Consider the following 16,272-nt stretch of genomic DNA (forward strand, 5'->3'; position numbering starts at 1 on the left):
CTCTCTTGTCTTGCAGTCGGGGCGTCTGTGGATCCCGCTGGCGTCACAATGCTGGACGCCATCAAAATCTATGGCAAGACGAAGGAGCAGTTTGGGTGGCCGGATGAGCCCCCGGAGGATTTCCCGTCAGCCTCAGTCAGCAACGTCTGCCCCCCCAATCTGAATCAGAGCAATGGAACTGGAGACACAGAATCGGCTACTCCGGCAGCTGCTAGCGGTACTGTTCTCGAGAGGTAAATCTTCAGAACCGTGTGTTCCTTTTTAGACTTGCCACCCATCCTGCAGGTACCGTTTCTAGCTCCAGGGACGTAGGAGCAGTTTTGTGGTCTAGAACCCCTTTGGATTCTATAATACAGGGGGGCGGGCCAGGGCAGTGTTCTTGCCCTGAGCAGGCTGGGTCCTCATTTCCCCACCCTGCAGGCAAATGGGTGCGATTACTCACATAATCAATCCTCTGGTGTCCTAATGATGCCAGGAGATTGATCCCACCCACTGAATTGGGGGGAGAACCCTTTGCTCATCAGGTGATGGGCATACGTGTGCTTAAATATTTCTTTCTGTAAGGCTGAACTGCATGTAGGAGTTCCTTGCAAGGTTGTGGCATGAGTGGACCAACTGAGCAGGATTTAGCCCCACCCCCCAAACACCACTCAACAGCTGATGGGGATTAGATCCTGCTTTCTGCAGGGATCAACTGTGCATGACACTTCCCTGCAGGGAACCATGCAGAGTTGAAACCTGCCCTTCACTCTGCCTGTCAGTTGGTGACATCCGGTGACTGACAGGTGGGTGTGGTTTTTTGCTTTTAAAAAGAGGTCCTACAGGCCACATTTGAACTCCTGGCGGGCCCAGATTGAGACACAGGCTGGAGGTGTCCCCCCCCCCCGCTGTAATGGCCGTATTGTGTGTTTGCACATGCATTGAATGAGTGGTAGCAGGGAACTTTACAAGAGCCTCCCCCAGTGTTAGTTCATCCCTTCCAGTGCAGCATGTAAAGATCCTCTCCTGCTCGTCTGCTCTGGCAACGGAGAGGTTGTGGTGCCCAACATTCACCCGTGCAAGTTCTGCACGTCACCGCAGAAACTTCTTTCCATCTCCTCCTCCCTTTCCTCATTTTTCAGTCAGTCTCTTTCCAGGGAGACCAGACTCTGCCACGCAGCTTTGAGAGGGAGAGGATGGGGATGAAAAGAAAGAACGAGGAATTAAAACCGTTGTCCCTAGAGGGCAGCAGTGCTCTAGGACAGAGGTTTGGCAACATGGTGGCCTCAAGGCATTGTTGGACTTCAGCTCCCATCATCCTCCCTGCCTGCTGGCCTGTGCTAGCTGGCTGGGACTGATGGGAGTTGCAGTCCACAGACCACTAGACAGCACTACTTGCTTTTGAGACTCAACTCCTTTGTTCTCTCTCTCTCTCTCTCTCTCTCTCTCTCTCTCTCTCTCTCTCTCTGTGTGTGTGTGTGTGTATGTGTGTGTGATTGGGAGGGTGGAGATGGGAGGAGCAGCCAATGGCAGGCATGGCAGGAGAGGACAGAGTTGGGGTGGCCATCTAGAGCAGGCACCCCCAAACTTCAGCCCTCCAGATGTTTTGGACTACAATTCCCATCATCCCTGACTACTGTTAGCTAGGGATCATGGGAGTTGTAGGCCAAAACATCTGGAGGGCCACAGTTTGGGGATGCCTGCTCTAGAGCCAATATATATTGGGTGGAGAAAATTAATCTGTGAGGACAAACCAGCCTCAGTGTGTGCACGTGTGTGTGTTTCTTATTTTTGCTAGAACCTGTGTGGCCTGCTAGTGTTGTGTGCTAAAAACAAGCATGGTGGTGTGTGTGGGGGGGGGGACAACGGGGTTGGCTTTTGCCGCCCACCTCAAGGGCCTCTTGAGTCCTCTTAAGTCCATGATTGGGCAGAGAAGAATGGAGACAGGAACCAGTAGAAGGAAAGCACGGAGCTGGACCTCAGTGTGATGGAGTCAGTGGGGGACAGGGGAAAGTAGGTGCGGAGCAAATGTAGGATGGATCCACACAATCAGTGACGGACACTGACACCCATTGACTAACTCCCATTCAGTGATTGCTGCCCCAATCACTGGCACACAATCACTGGCACATGGCTACTACAGGGTTGTTTATATGTTCCGCAGTTGTTGTATCTTAAATTAAAAATGTGAAATCCTTGCGCTGAGGAAAGCTCAGTTCTGTGAACCGCCAAAATAACTTAAATTCAGTCAGTCTGCCAATATTTCCTCTGTTCTTGTGCAACTTTTGTTCTGCAAGCAATCTTTAGCCACTAAAAAAAATCTTGTTTAGCATCCAACCCCCCCGCCCCGAACACAAACATTGCCTCTCAGATTTTAGCAGCCGTTACCTGCTGATGTTCAAATGCCTTTCCACACATATGAGAACTAAAGAAAGGAAAACAACAATATGAAATCTTGAGATTCCGAGGAAGCTGAGTTCTGTGATCCATTTTGCTTATTGTAGGCCTTTCTGTACACCTGCAGAATTGCGGCTTACACATGTCCCATAACTGATAAGCCCCATTGGAAATACGAGCAGTGTGTGAGGTGCTGTAGAATTTACCCTCTCCTCCTAAAGCACGGAGCATCACCTTTGGCTGGGGGTAGGGGATGCAGAGAGGAGGCTTGGGGGTACCTCTCAGGCTGGCCATTTCCTGCTCATTCTCTTGTCAGGCCTCCTCTTAATTCCTTTCACCTAGTAAAGTAACTGTTGCTTGAAATTGTTTCTGATCTTAGCCCACTTCTCTCTCTCTCTCCTCAAACTCTTTCATTTAATTTGCCTGTTTCTCTTCCCTCCCCCTTTACTTTTTGATATGGTTTGCTTAGGACGTGTTTCTTCAATATTTTTCTGTGAGCTTCATATCTTTTTTTATTTATACGTGTATATACATATATATATATATATTCCTTTTCCTTTGCTTCCCCCAAAGTTCTGAAACTGAGTCCTTAACCACCCTGGACCGGTTAGTATACTATCTTTTGTTTTCTCTCTTTCTTTCTCTCTCTCTCTGCACGAATGATTTTTTTGCTTTATTTCTTGTGTGTATAAGACAATAACAGCACATTGCTTTGATTTCTGTTGGTTGGTGTTTTCTTTTTTGAAAGCGTGTGTGCATAAAGTATAGATAATCTTGAAAAGTTACCTTCAGGCTGCTTTTTTTACATTAGAACCTCTTGCATGGCAGATCAGCCAGCCAAGAAACCCAAGCGAAATTGAACTGAGCTGCTTGTCTTTTCTCCTGCTCGGCTTCCCCCTTCAATCTCTCTCCCCCTGCTCCTTTTGACTTCTGATTGGGAGAGATCTGCTAATCCTTGTCGGCAGCTAAATGCATTTAATTATTTTTAAAAATACTATATGTTGCTCCCCCCGCCCTGCCCGGGAATAAAGCCTGTCTGAACCAGCCTTGCAACAGAGGCCTGAGGCACACATAACACTAAGCTATGGTTTGCTGAACAAAACTATGGTTTGTTCAGTTTAAGCTATGGTTTGTTCTGCCTACAGTTAAGCTAAACTATGGTTCATTAATCCATGGGTTGGTGTTATGTGTGAACCCAGCCCAGCAGTTTAATTTTGGCTTAACTATGGTTAAAGGTCACACATTAACCGGGGATTTACAAACCTTAGTGAATGTTAACCGTAGCTTTGCATTACAAGCAAGCCCCAGACCTCCTACGTAACTGTTGGTAAGGAGTTGTAACTTCCACAAAGCTACAGAGCCATGAATGAAGAGCAGGGGGCGGGGGATCAAAGTGCTCTCAAGGTTTGGCTGCTCTTGCTGGTGCTTTCTAACTCTTCTGCGACGTTGCAAACTGATGTTCAAGAGATCTGCCTGATGCCTCAGCTTTAGCTTGTCAACCATGGTTATTCCTAGCCATGGTTTAGCGTTATGGGCAGGACAAGCCCATAAAAGCTACATAAAAAAAAATCAGTATTACATCTCCCCTCCAATAAAACCTGTTCAAACATTCCATAACATAACCTACTCCCAGCCTCCAATTTCAGCAAATGGGACATAACTTACTCGGTCTGCACTAGCAAGAAATCAGTCTTTTGTGTGACCTATTCTCTTGCACTCCCTGCCTGTTGATATTAGGCAGGCACCTTAGTCTCACTGTTTATGATCCCCAAGGAGCTTGGCGTATTTGTGTGTGACCCAGGAGAGCGCCTTCCTCTGTGGGAACCGGTCTCCACCGAGCTGCACCTGGTGCCTTCCCTGTACAGCTTTCAGCGAATCCAGAGGACGCATCCATTTGCCCTTGAGACGTGTGTGTTTTGGGGTTTTTTAATTTCTAATTTTTAAGTGGGTGTGTATCCGCCCTGAGACTTTCAGATGAAGGGCAGGTCATAAATCTTAACAACAGCAGCAATAATAGCACCCAGAGATACGATTGGGGATTGAACCTGGGACCTTCTGCATGCAAAGCAGGTGCACTGCCACTGAGCTCCCATCTCCGGCCACTTCAGCTAGCAGCTCACTTGCCTGAACTTCTGGTCTGTCTCATCTTCCCTCCACCCTCCACCCCCCTCGCTTATCTCATGCTGTTTCTGCATGGACCAAAGGAGCATACATTTTTGTGGGCAGGGCAGCTGTTCGGTTTGCAAGCTCTGGAGCAATGCAGCAACATGAAATAGAGCCACTAATGTAATCACTGTTTATAAGGGTTTTCCCCATTGTGAAATCGGTGTGCGTAGCACAGCGAAGAAGAGTATGGGCCTCTGCTTCCAAGGAGCTCAACAGTCTGCAAGCAGACACAATGGAGATGTGAGAAGAAGGGGAGGATAATACTGGCAAGGGGAAGGAGAGGCAGTTATATCAGTTACAAGTACTTGGGCTGCACCAAGGAAGCCGCTTCCCTTGTGGACTAGCATCTTGTCAAATCGCGAAGAGTCTGCTGTAGCGGTATTGGGGCTTGGCGTGGGCAGTTCCACAAGAACACTGAAAGAGCGTTGGTTGGATTAAGGGTTAAACTCAGTGTCAGCCCTGCTCAAAATAGACCCACTAAAATTACAGTGGGTCTGCTGTGCATAGGACTTTGTCGGATTGCAATCCAGTCTCTCTCTCGCATTAGGTTGTCCCTGCTCAGTCATGAAACTCACTGGGTGACCGTGGGCTAGTCGCTGCCTCTCAGCCTAACCTACTTCACAGTGTTGCTGTGGGGATTAAATGAGGAGTGGGGAAAACTGTGTATGCCATCTTGAGCTCCTTGGAGGAAATAAAATGGTAAAGGTACCCCTCACCGTTAGGTCCAGTCGCGGACGACTCGGGGGTTGCGACACTCATCTCGCTCCATAGGCCGAGGGAGTCGGTGTTTGTCCACAGGCAACTTCTGGGTCATGTGGCCAGCATGACTAAGCTGCTTCTGGCGAACCAGAGCAGCGCACGGAAACGCCGTTTACCTCCCCGCTGCACTTATCTACTTGCACTTTGACGTGCTTTCGAACTGCTAGGTGGGCAGGATCTGGGACCGAGCAACGGGAGCTCACCCCGTCCCGGGGATTCGAACCGCCGACCTTCCAATCGGCAAGCCCTAGACTCAGTGGTTTAGACCACAGCACCACCCACGTCCCTTGGAGGAAATAGGTGGCATATAAATGTGATAAATAAGTGTGCCCATTCTTCTGACAGACTGTAGGGAAGACTTTGTGTATTACAATTCTAGGACCTACGGCTTAAAGATGATTGTTATTTTCTTAAATGAAGTTTTAACCCCTTCTTGTTGCCAAAAAAGGGAAAAAAAGATGTGTGATGGTTGCTGGAATCTCAGAAGCCACTTCTGCCTCGGGTTTGTCAGAGCTGCATGAGCTTTCAGGAAGCTTGATTTAATTTTTATTGGGAAGTGTTTCCAGTCCTCCTTACCTTCTCGATAAATTCTGAACCATTTTCTTCCCCACAACTAAAAGCACACAGTGGTGCTAGCTTTTCCTTGTTGGGAAGTCGCTCCTGGATCCCCTCATTATTTTAGTTGCCCACTTCTGCACCCTTTCCCCCAGTTCTATGACATCCCCCTTTTTTTCTCTTTTGAGATGGGGCAGCCAGAACCGCCCCCCCATAACTGCATTCTTGATTTGTGTTGCCAGCCTGACCGCGGGAAGCTGCCTTATGCAGAGTCAGACCCTTAGTCCATCTAGCTCAGTATTGCCTGGCATTGACTGGCAGCAATGGCTCTCCTGGAACTTAAGCAGGTTTTTCTCCCAGCTGTTCCTCACTGTCTGCCGTTCAGGTTTGCTGAAAAAAGATGTTATAATATTCTGCATTTTTTGACAGGGGAGAGTGACCTCTTTGGGTACAGCAAACACCCCCTAAAGCCCCTCTGAGCAGCCTCTTTATATGGCTTTCCCTAACCCCCCCCTTCCCCGCAAAAGTACATGTCACGCCACCCCTTGATCTGCAGCGCACGTGTGTGCGCTTCTCAGAGCAGAAGAGGGGGGAGGCATGCTGATGAATCAGTCCTGTCAATGCCATCCAAGTTATCCCTGCTGCAGGCTGTGTAAGGAGAAACGTTCTTATCCTCTTTGGGGCGAGAAAAGCCTCTCTTTCTCCCCCCCCCTCCCTATGGATTTGCAGAAGCGGCCCTAAGTTTTTTCTCTGAGCGGGAGCCAGGTTTAACTCTCTGGTCTGCAGCACAATGAATGAGATATGCACGATGCCTGTGGCAGTATTTTTTATTTTTATTTTTACATTTATCTTGCTGCGATTCCTTTCTCTCTTTTGGTGGCGGCGGCAAGGGACTTGGCATCTCTTAGCGCTCCCTCTCTCCCTCCCTCTTTCTTTCTGAGCCACCCAGAGCTGCTGCTTGCCATGAAGCAAAGAAATAAATAAATCTTAAGGAGTCTTGCCTTTCCCCCCCCTGAAACCAGCTTTCTCCTTCGTTTTTTACCCCCTCCAGGCTAGTAGTCAGTTCTTTAGAAGCTCTGGAAAGCTGCTTTGCTGTCGGACCAGTCAACGAGAAGGCAAGTAACTTTTCTTGAGGTTTTGGGAACGTTGTGGGTTTAGCTTTGGGGCGGGGAGGGCGGGAGGCAGATGCACAGCAAAGGGGATCAGCCACCCTCTAAGCCCTGATCTCCCCTCCACCCACCCACCCCAAAAGTGTTCTTATTTGCTGATTTTACTTTGATGCCGCTGGAAGCGGAGATCTGTCAGGAAAGCTGCCTAGCCAAAAAAAGAGAGAGAGGGAGAAAATGGTTTTTTTGGAGCTGGGTTTGAAAGCCAGTGTTCACTTCTCTGATCATTGTCAGCAGGGAGACATTTGTTCCTGCTCCAGAGGGTTTTTTTTGTGGGGGGCAGTGGGCTTGTAGGAGACCTGGACTTGCTGGGTCAGACTTTACTGCTGCACTCCAAATGTCTGGTCTCCATCAGTAGCTCATTTGGGACACTTTATAGCACAAGGGTGGAGGGCCTTTTTGTCTCTGGGAACCAGCTCTTTATCTAATATCCTGTAGGCTAACTTTGACAGCCGTTTGACCCCCTGCCAACTCTGAAGCTCCATGACAGGCGGGCCAGACCACCCACCTATCGACTCGCTTGACAGCATTATGCCCATTGGAGGAAGATAGTGACCAATCAGGATTGGACTCCCCACCCATCAGCTGGTGTGTTTTGTGCAAAGATCCCATGGAGAACCAGTGTACATACCTGAACTAAGCAGGATTGAACACCCGCCCTCAGCAGATGGGCCAGGGGCATGGGCGTTGTTGGGGGGTAGCTTCCCCCCAAAAAACCCCTCAAAAAGTATTAAAAATACTCAATTCTACAGGGGTTGGTTATGCACACTGGTTCCCCATGGAGAACATGCGCAGCTGAACCAAGCAGGATTTAACTCTCCCTCATTCCCGACCGCTGGGGTGACATCACCCCATTGACAAGTGGATATAGCTTAAGGAAAACCGGAGCCCCCATGGGCCAGACACCCACCCTGCTTTATTTGGTAGTTGACAAACACATTCAGGCCTTCCAGGGTCCCGAAATAAGCTTCCAAAGGGCCTTGTTGTTGCTGTTTTGTCTACAGCCAACTTTATGGAACTGTTTACTCTTGTTTCCTGCCTTCCTGCCCGATGATGCTTTTGGGGGAGAGGGGGAATAGGAAACTCCCGACATCAAAGGCACCGCTAGCCCAGTTTCTGTGTCCCGTTTACAGGAGAAGAGCAAGGCTGCCGCTCAAGAGTTGGCTACCATGCTTCTGTCGACGCCAGCCCCCTCCAGCGTCCAGCAGCAGACCAAGAGCCTCCTGGCCAGCCTCCACACCAGCCGCTCGGCCTATCACAACCACAAGGTAAAGCTACAGAGCCATCTTTGTTCCCCCACCGCACAAACCTTTGGGGTTCCCTGAGTTTCCCATCCCCGGCAGATTTATTTTTGGCTTTCTTGTGTCTCAGATAAACCCTTGCGCCTCCGTGTAGATGTTGGAGAGGGGTCTGGGGTGGCTTTCAGGAGCTGTTCCCTTGCCCTACATGGGCCATTGACTGGACCCTTGAGGCCTCCCTGTCTGCAGCTGTGGAGAAGGGAGGGTCTGTATGTTCCAAAACAGAGGTAGCCGCTTCCGTGCTGCTCTCATGATGCTGCTGAACATACATCATCCAAACTAGTGACATCTTGGGGTGGGGGGGTACCACAATTGGCTCTCCCTGCCCTGGAACAACTCCCTGCAGATTCACACAAGTAGTGGTGGCAGGTGTGGAAGAAAATCAAGCCTTCACTTTGTGATTAGGGCAACAGAGTTCAAGACAAGGCAACTGTGTTGGAGAAGAGACCCTCACCAGCATTACTCCTGTCTGAACTGATCAACATGGCGTTCTGCTCCCATATGCAATGCTTAAATGCTTTTGCAACGTTAACACGACCTGGTAAATAAGAAAGCACAATAAACTAGCTTTGCAGGGAAAACAACAACAGGAACACAGCACCACTCAAAACCCTCAAACATTCCTCGCTTCCTTCACTTTTTCTCCCCCACCCTCATGCTGGCTCTCTTTTACACTGAGGGAGATGTGGCCTTAAGAGAGAAGCAGGCTTGGGCTTATTAGAGGCCCAGGTCCTTGAGACCCCAGACCTATCCATTTTGCTTCCGCTAGCAAACTCACTGAGGTGCCCTCAAGCAGTTTGTGAGGAACTCCCAGGAATTCCCCCAGAAAACTTCTGCTGATAATACAGCACTGATAATAACCAGAATGAAGGGGACAGGGTGCTCCAGAGTGGATCCTGTTGCTGTGGGGAGGAAGAACTGTGGCCGGGAGGGGTGAGTCTTGTCACTGGCCTTCCCTGTGGAGCGACTCTGACACGTGAACTGTCTCGAGTTAACCTCCCCCCGCAGTTCAAGTGCACTGCTCAGAATGAGGTGGATGTTTGGTCTCAGTCCGGGATTTGCTCCTGAGCCTTCCTGTCCTCTTTCTTTTAAAAAAAATTGATTAACAAACAAAAGTGCAAACATAACAGGAAGAAAATAAGGAATCGGAGATTTAAACTGTAAAGCATCATAGGCTGGAAGGCTGTGCAAAGTTACAGCTCATCTCCAAAGGAATAATAAAGTATTAACTCATACAAAGATTCCTTTTGCAAATAATAAAGGTTTATAAAAATAGAAGTATTCTCCACCCGTGTGTTCCTTTATAGAGCCTTTATTCTCAATAATATAGTCTTAAGTGAGCCATACAATTGCATATACTCGTGACACTGAATAACCATGTGCCTCAAATAGTCATTTGAATGCTGCCTTTTAGATATTTTAAGTTTATGAGATACCTTTCCAAGAAGGGTAATTTTCCACATATATACAACATGTAGTCATCTTCATTTTGATCAATCCAGTAATTATATCACAAGAGATACATACAGTTTCAACTACTGTATGTGCTTTCTACACAAACCTAGTCTGATCTTTTGCTACCCTGTACAGATCTAGCCTCAAAACTCCATTGTTTCCTTTATATTAAACATCTTGCTTTACTTAACCATTGTTAGTTTATAAAAATTCTCTTTTCTATTTTGATATCATTTCCCATCATATGTATTATTTACAGAAATCATTCAAAGGCAACTACCGTGTTTAAGTTATAGCTACTTTTCCAATAGTTTTTGAAATTATCCCCTTCTAGAATGAACTCCTGTCTGGGTTTATCTCTGATTCTTTCTGAAAGGGAGGCTAATTCTGCATATTCTGTCAATTTGGGTAACCATTTGACTCTGGTAGGGAGCTTATCATTTTTCCAATATGTCCCAATAAGTACAGTGGTGCCTCGCTAGACAAATTTAATTTGTTCCACAGGTCTTTTCTTATAACGAAAAAATCGTCTAGCGAATTCCATAGGAATGCATTGAATTTTTTTTGAATTTTCTTTTGCGCATAGGAACGCATTAATTGAATTTCAATGCATTTCTATGGGAAACCGCAATTCGCTAGACGAATTTTTCATAAAACGAATTCGTCTAGCGAGGCAACCTCCGCTTGAAAAATCCTTTCGTTAAGCGGAAATTTCGTTAAGCAGGGCATTCGTTAAGCAAGGCACCACTGTACTCTTATTGGGCAAACTTCTCTCTTTGTAGGATCAGGCTCTACTGAGCAAAGCCATCCAGTATCTGACGGCTTCAAGCAAAGAGGGGAAGGACCTCGACCCAGAAGTGTTCCAGAGGCTGGTCATCACTGCCCGCTCCATCGCCATCATGAGGCCCAATAACTTGGTCCACTTCACAGAGTCAAAGCTGCCTCAGCTGGAAGCAGGTACACCAAGCTCCCCTCTGCTCCCCTTCGTTTTGCCATTTTTGTTCATGCGTTGGCTTCTTGTTCATGTTTCTGACCTTGTGGTAGTAATGAATTGTATTTGTTTGGCTGTAAACCATTACAAAGCAAAATTGCATTCAAAACAGAACCACAGATTTGGCTCCTAATTTTGTGGCAGACACTGCATAAAGAGAAACATGCAAGGTTGCCTAGCTTTCCTGATCCAACAGCGAAAAGCATGCTAGCTCATGCGGTGCAACAAAACATTTCCTGTGGCTAAACTTGGGACAGATATTTTTCACAAGGATCTTGTGTAAAGGGCTCTGGGTAACATAGTGAACGATGCTGTTTTACAAAGAGTACAGAAATGCTGTTCCAAGTGTAATTCTTACAGCAGCAATCCAGAAAGGCAGAGGGTATAACAACTTAAGTCTTAATTCATAGTGAATTGGTGAAGACTGTTATTCCAGCAGGCCTTTGAGAACTGACTGTTTTTAAGTTTCAAATAGTGCTATGCTGTTTTTACTGTCTGTAGTTTAGTAGGTTTGTTTCTTACATTGTTTTAATTCCATTATAGTTTAATTACTTTTAAACTATTATCTGTTCTATATTTTAGCTTTCTGCATTTTATCTTGTGTTTGTTTTAGTTTTTGTACTGTGCTGTGCTGTGAGTCCTGGCTCTGGGAAAAAGACTCTCAGTGGTGATGCTGCTGCTGCTGCTGCTGCTGCTGATAATGATAATAAAAGCAATTTTTGTCAGAGCCAAAGTAGTTAATTCCAGATGGTTAGCTTTCTGATAGTCTTAATAGGGGGATGCAACATATTTCTGTCCTGCTTCATGGGATGCTTTGGCTGGTCTGTTTTTGACATAGCTAAAACCAAACAAACCTGCAGCTAACTAGCTCTCTCTCTTCCTTTTTCTTTTAAAACAACATTCAGAAGGGGTTGAAGAAGCTCAGGAGACCCAGAAGAATGCCGAAGGAGAAGGGTGCACTTTTATTACTCAGTTGGTCAACCATTTCTGGAAACTGCATGCCTCAAAGCCCAAGAACGCCTTCTTGGCCCCTGCTTGTTTGCCAGGTACTCGCTTTCTCTCTTTAAAACTTGCTTGAGACGCTTGTTCCTGAGCTCACCTGCAGGGCGAGCAAACAAGGAACTCTGATAGAAATGCAGGAAGCTGCCTTACACCAAATCAACCAATTTCGCCTGCCCACGGGGCGTGGGGTGCCAAGAGGGGTGGCCAAAGAAAAAAAGTCAGGGGAAGGGAAACTGTTGTCCCAAGCGCTGCAGCCCTTTTTGGGGAGGACTTTCTGGGGAGGGATGGGAAATGTCCAGAGGCAAAAAGTAGGTGTAGCAATGAATGTGAATGTTATCTTTGCTCAATAGACTGCCTTCTAGCTGGGCAAAGGCAGAGGTTTCTGCGCATGCACGCACACGCACACGCGCACGCCCTCCATCCATGCAAGCAAAGAGGCATTATTACAGTTCAAGCCAGTTCAAGCACTTGCGGAGGATGTGGAATGGGGCCAGTGAGTAGGTGTGGCCTTGGGAAGAAGCCCAAGGGCCAGATGGAGAAGCCTGGAGGGCCATAGTTTCCTCACTCTTGCTTCAGGTCCAGCATACAAATGCCCTGCGCTGTTGAAGGAGGCCTTGAGTGCTCCATCCCTCTTCTGCTAGCTCCCAACAGACTAGTGGAACAAAACTGCAGGCTAGTAACTCCCTTTGTGGGCTTTATTAACCAGGTGGAATTGGTTTGTGCCATCAGAGCAGCGACTGCAGCACCTTTCCCCTCTTGTTCCTGTGGGCAAAAAAAAGTAAAAGATGCAGAACACTTCAACACATCGAATGTCAAATTCTTCTTCTTTAAACCCCCCTCCTTTCTCTCCCCGCCTTAGGCTTGACCCATGTGGAAGCCACCGTCAACGCTCTTGTGGACATAATCCATGGTTATTGCACCTGCGAGCTGGACTGCATCAACACAGCCTCCAAAATCTACATGCAGATGTTGCTGTGCCCGGTACAACTCTGAGCCGCTTTGGTTTGGGGGCAGGGTGGCGGGAGGAAGGGAGAGATGCCTGCGTGCAGCCAAATCTGTTCACTCTGGCTCTTCTGAGGCTCCATCGCTCTGCAGAGAGACTGGAGACCCCTGGACTTGAAAGGCTACTTCTGCCCTTTCATACGCTGCCTCCTGTTCATCATCTGCATGAGGCTGCTGGGAGCCATCGTCTGGGGATTTGGGGCATGGCTTCATCTGATGATGCATAGCGGTCTCTCCCCCGCTCATCTGAATCAGGAGAACCTCCACCAGAGAAGAACGCAGAAAATGGCCTTGTGCAGAGTCAGGCCCTTCGTCCATGTAGCCTAGTGTTGTCTGTACTGACTGGCAGTGGTTTCAGGCAGGGTGTCTCTCCCTACCTCACCTGGATGAATGTGGGAGCTTTTCTCCCTTCCCTTAAAAATGAAGCAAGATTGTAGCCCTTGTAGTTGCGAATGAAGAGTAGAATTAAACAGGTACAAATGAAGCTGCCTTATACTGAGTCAGACCATTGGCCCATCTAGCTTAGTATTGCCCGCACTGACCGGCAGCAGCTCTCCTGGCTTCCAGGCAGGAGTCTCTCCCAGCCCTACCTGAAGATGCTGGTGATTGAACCTGGGACCTTTTGCATGCAAGGCAGGTGCTCTGCCGCTGAGCGACCGCTCTTTCTATCTATAGAGAGGGGGCATATCCACATCACGCCTTTGTAGATGTAGCTCACAGGCTAGAACGTACCAAGCTGCTCTTAATGTTGTATTTTAAATGCTGGCGACTTACAGTGATGGGGGGAAAAGGAATCAAATTATTATTATTAATGATGGCAGTGGTGCTTTTCGGGGGACACCAAGCAGCAGGTTTCATCTCCAGTCAAAAGAATTTTGGAAGCAGGTCTGGGGAAGATCCTAGCCAGAGATCCTCGGTGCCATCCCGTTTCAAGGGCTGCATGGAACAATGGCAGGTGAATGACACACACAGGCCAACTTTTGCTTTGCTTGCTATCCAGGATCCGTCCGTGAGCTTCTCCTGCAAGCAAGCTTTGATCCGTGTGCTGAGGCCCAGGAACAAGCGGAGGCACGTGACGCTGCCCTCGTCTCCTCGGAGCAACACCCCGATGGGTAACTAGTCCTTGGTTCTTGGCTAACACGGCTGTGCTGGGGGAGTTCCCCTCTTGTGGGGCCTGTGCCTTATAAAACCCTAGTTTAAAATCCCCCTGCAAGCTGACCTGCAGTCAGAATGTCAGAAGTTTGGCGAGATCCCAAGAGAGCAACTGTGCTCCTACAGAGGAGCATGTGGCTGGGATTGGAGTTTCCTAATTTGTAGCTCCTTTCCTACGCCTGAAATTCCATAGCACAGGCGGGGAACCTTTTATGCCCAAGGGCTGCAGTCCGTTCCAGGCAGCCTTCTGAGGGCCACATGGCAGTGGTGGGCAGGGCCAGATGAAAAGTGGGTAGAGCAAAAATGTAAACCATACATTTGTACAGTAGACTAGTTTCTAAACACACATAGTCCCCTCTCAACCCTCCATCCAGACAAGCAAGGGGGATATTATCAGAGTTCAATGGCGCACCTTGTTGTCTTTGGTCCCACGGAAACCAGTTTTACAAATTAGTTGACTGTTGAATCCCATTGCCTCTCAATAGTACTTGGTCACAAATCGCTTTAACTGGATTGGGGCCAATGTGTTTAAAAGGCAGCAGATAGAAAGTGGTGCGGTCATATGCAGAGGGCCACATTCTGCTCTCGCGGCCTGAGGCTGACATGCATAAGACTGTACCGCCCAGTGGGGGTCGCAGCTAAGCAAGAGTGTCAGCTCACTTGGTGGGGGACCCCATTGCACATCCGAGGCCACCAATCCCAGCTGCAGCACAACGCAGCAAAGCATTGTGGGATTTCTATGTGCCTGTGCCAATGTGCATTATATACGCGGCCGACAACACCACTTCTGCCCCAGGAGATAAAGACGATTATGATGATGACGACGCGGAGGATAAGATGCAGAGCTCTGGGATCCCGAATGGCGAAGACATCCGGCAGGAGAGCCAGGAGCAAAGCGAGGTGGACCACGGGGACTTTGAGATGGTGGTGAGTCTCGCCGGCTTCATTTCCAAAAGGGACTTGGTGGGTAGGCAATGTGATGCTGGACTTCAACTCCCATCATTGACAGCACCATTGGCTGTGCTGGTCGGGGTGGATGGGAGTCATAGTCTCATCAAGATCTAGAGAGCACTGCCTGGCCAACCCCCTAGACCAGACTGATGTGACCAGACTGATCGTAGGAGGAGGCAGTGGTCCATCAGGTAAGTGCCAAAGTCGACCCTCCTTTAGGCTCAGCATCAAAGCTGAGTAGGCAGGGGATCAAGAACCTGTGGCCCTCCGGGGGTTGTTGGACTCCCAGCATCAGCCAGTATGATTCAAGGTCAGGGATTAAGGGAGATGGGAGTCTAGCAGCCCCTGGAGGGCCGCAGGTGGCTTTCGCCTCCTACCTTCTCCCTCTCTGCTTTAGCATTTCAACAGGCTGCTTGAGTGCATTTCATCAGACATTTTGTTGATCTGGTTTTCTTAAAAAGATTGTTATTCATTGTTTAGCAAAGGGGGGGGGAGGAACCCACACCAAACAGCCAGTAGACTGTACAAAAAGCACTGGCCTTTTAAAGAAAACTATGTGTCCTGGCTGTACCTTGTAAGGTGTGTGTGTGTACTTGCCCAACAACTGGGTTCTGGGGGCATTTTGGGTGGGCCTGGCTGCCCTGGCATCTATCTATGTAGCAAAGTGCAGAGGCAGCATACCAGATGCTGTAGACAAATATCTGAAGGACAGCTCTCATGTAGAAGCTGGAGCAGACTTACTTCCCGTTGGCTCCAGAAGGCAGGATTAAACATAGGACATGCTCAGAATGGGTTGCATCCTGCTAACTTCTATTCAGATTAAGCCCATGATGGAAATTAAAGTTTGCTGTGGCCATAAATTCCAGTGAGTCTGATTTGAATAGGCCTAGCATTGGGTACTCTTTTGTGCATCTCATGTGCATCTTTAACAGCAATTAACCGGATGGTTATTTTACAGCACTGCTTTGTACTGTGCGTTGGGCAGAGGGTGCTGTGGCGTCAACCCCACTTCTCTTTCTCCCCTAGTCCGAGTCAATGGTGTTGGAGACAGCTGAGAACGTGAACAATGGCAACCCCTCTCCTCTGGAAGCCCTCTTGGCTGGGGCTGAGGGTTTCCCCCCCATGCTGGACATCCCCCCAGATGCCGACGATGAGACGATGGTGGAGCTTGCCATTGCCCTGAGTCTGCAACAAGACCAGCAAGGTGAGAAGCACCAGCGAGGAGGCGGCATGGAGGGAGAGGGTCAGGTTGCCCCCAGTTCAATAAGGCTATGCTCTGTCAGAGGCAGTAATGCTGAACACCAGTTGCTCATGTCCTGCTTGCTGGTTTTCCTTTGTGGCATCTGGATGGCCACTGTGAGAGCAGGATGCTGGACTAGGTGGGAAGAATTATAAATTT

General features: G+C 48.3%; 1 protein-coding gene across 8 annotated transcripts in view; it reads left to right on the forward strand.

The window, feature by feature from the left end:
• Positions 1 to 16,272, forward strand: part of UBR4 (ubiquitin protein ligase E3 component n-recognin 4) — a 129,911-nt gene that overhangs the window by 51,208 nt on the left and 62,431 nt on the right. For 4 of the 8 annotated variants that reach the window (XM_035120583.3, XM_035120584.3, XM_035120585.3 and 1 more), the window contains exons 49-58: positions 17 to 233; positions 2,950 to 2,982; positions 6,908 to 6,971; positions 8,156 to 8,290; positions 10,558 to 10,732; positions 11,672 to 11,812; positions 12,628 to 12,749; positions 13,771 to 13,882; positions 14,719 to 14,849; positions 15,900 to 16,077. In XM_035120583.3, the coding sequence (XP_034976474.3) occupies positions 17 to 233; positions 2,950 to 2,982; positions 6,908 to 6,971; positions 8,156 to 8,290; positions 10,558 to 10,732; positions 11,672 to 11,812; positions 12,628 to 12,749; positions 13,771 to 13,882; positions 14,719 to 14,849; positions 15,900 to 16,077 (1,308 nt within the window). The remainder of the gene's footprint in view (positions 1 to 16; positions 234 to 2,949; positions 2,983 to 6,907; positions 6,972 to 8,155; positions 8,291 to 10,557; positions 10,733 to 11,671; positions 11,813 to 12,627; positions 12,750 to 13,770; positions 13,883 to 14,718; positions 14,850 to 15,899; positions 16,078 to 16,272) is intronic. The other 4 variants (XM_035120587.3, XM_088671521.1, XM_035120588.3 and 1 more) reach the window with 1 other exon arrangement.

This window comes from Zootoca vivipara, chromosome 6 (assembly GCF_965207765.1).
Source record: "Zootoca vivipara chromosome 6, rZooViv2.hap1.1, whole genome shotgun sequence".
Lineage (NCBI taxonomy): Eukaryota > Metazoa > Chordata > Lepidosauria > Squamata > Lacertidae > Zootoca > Zootoca vivipara.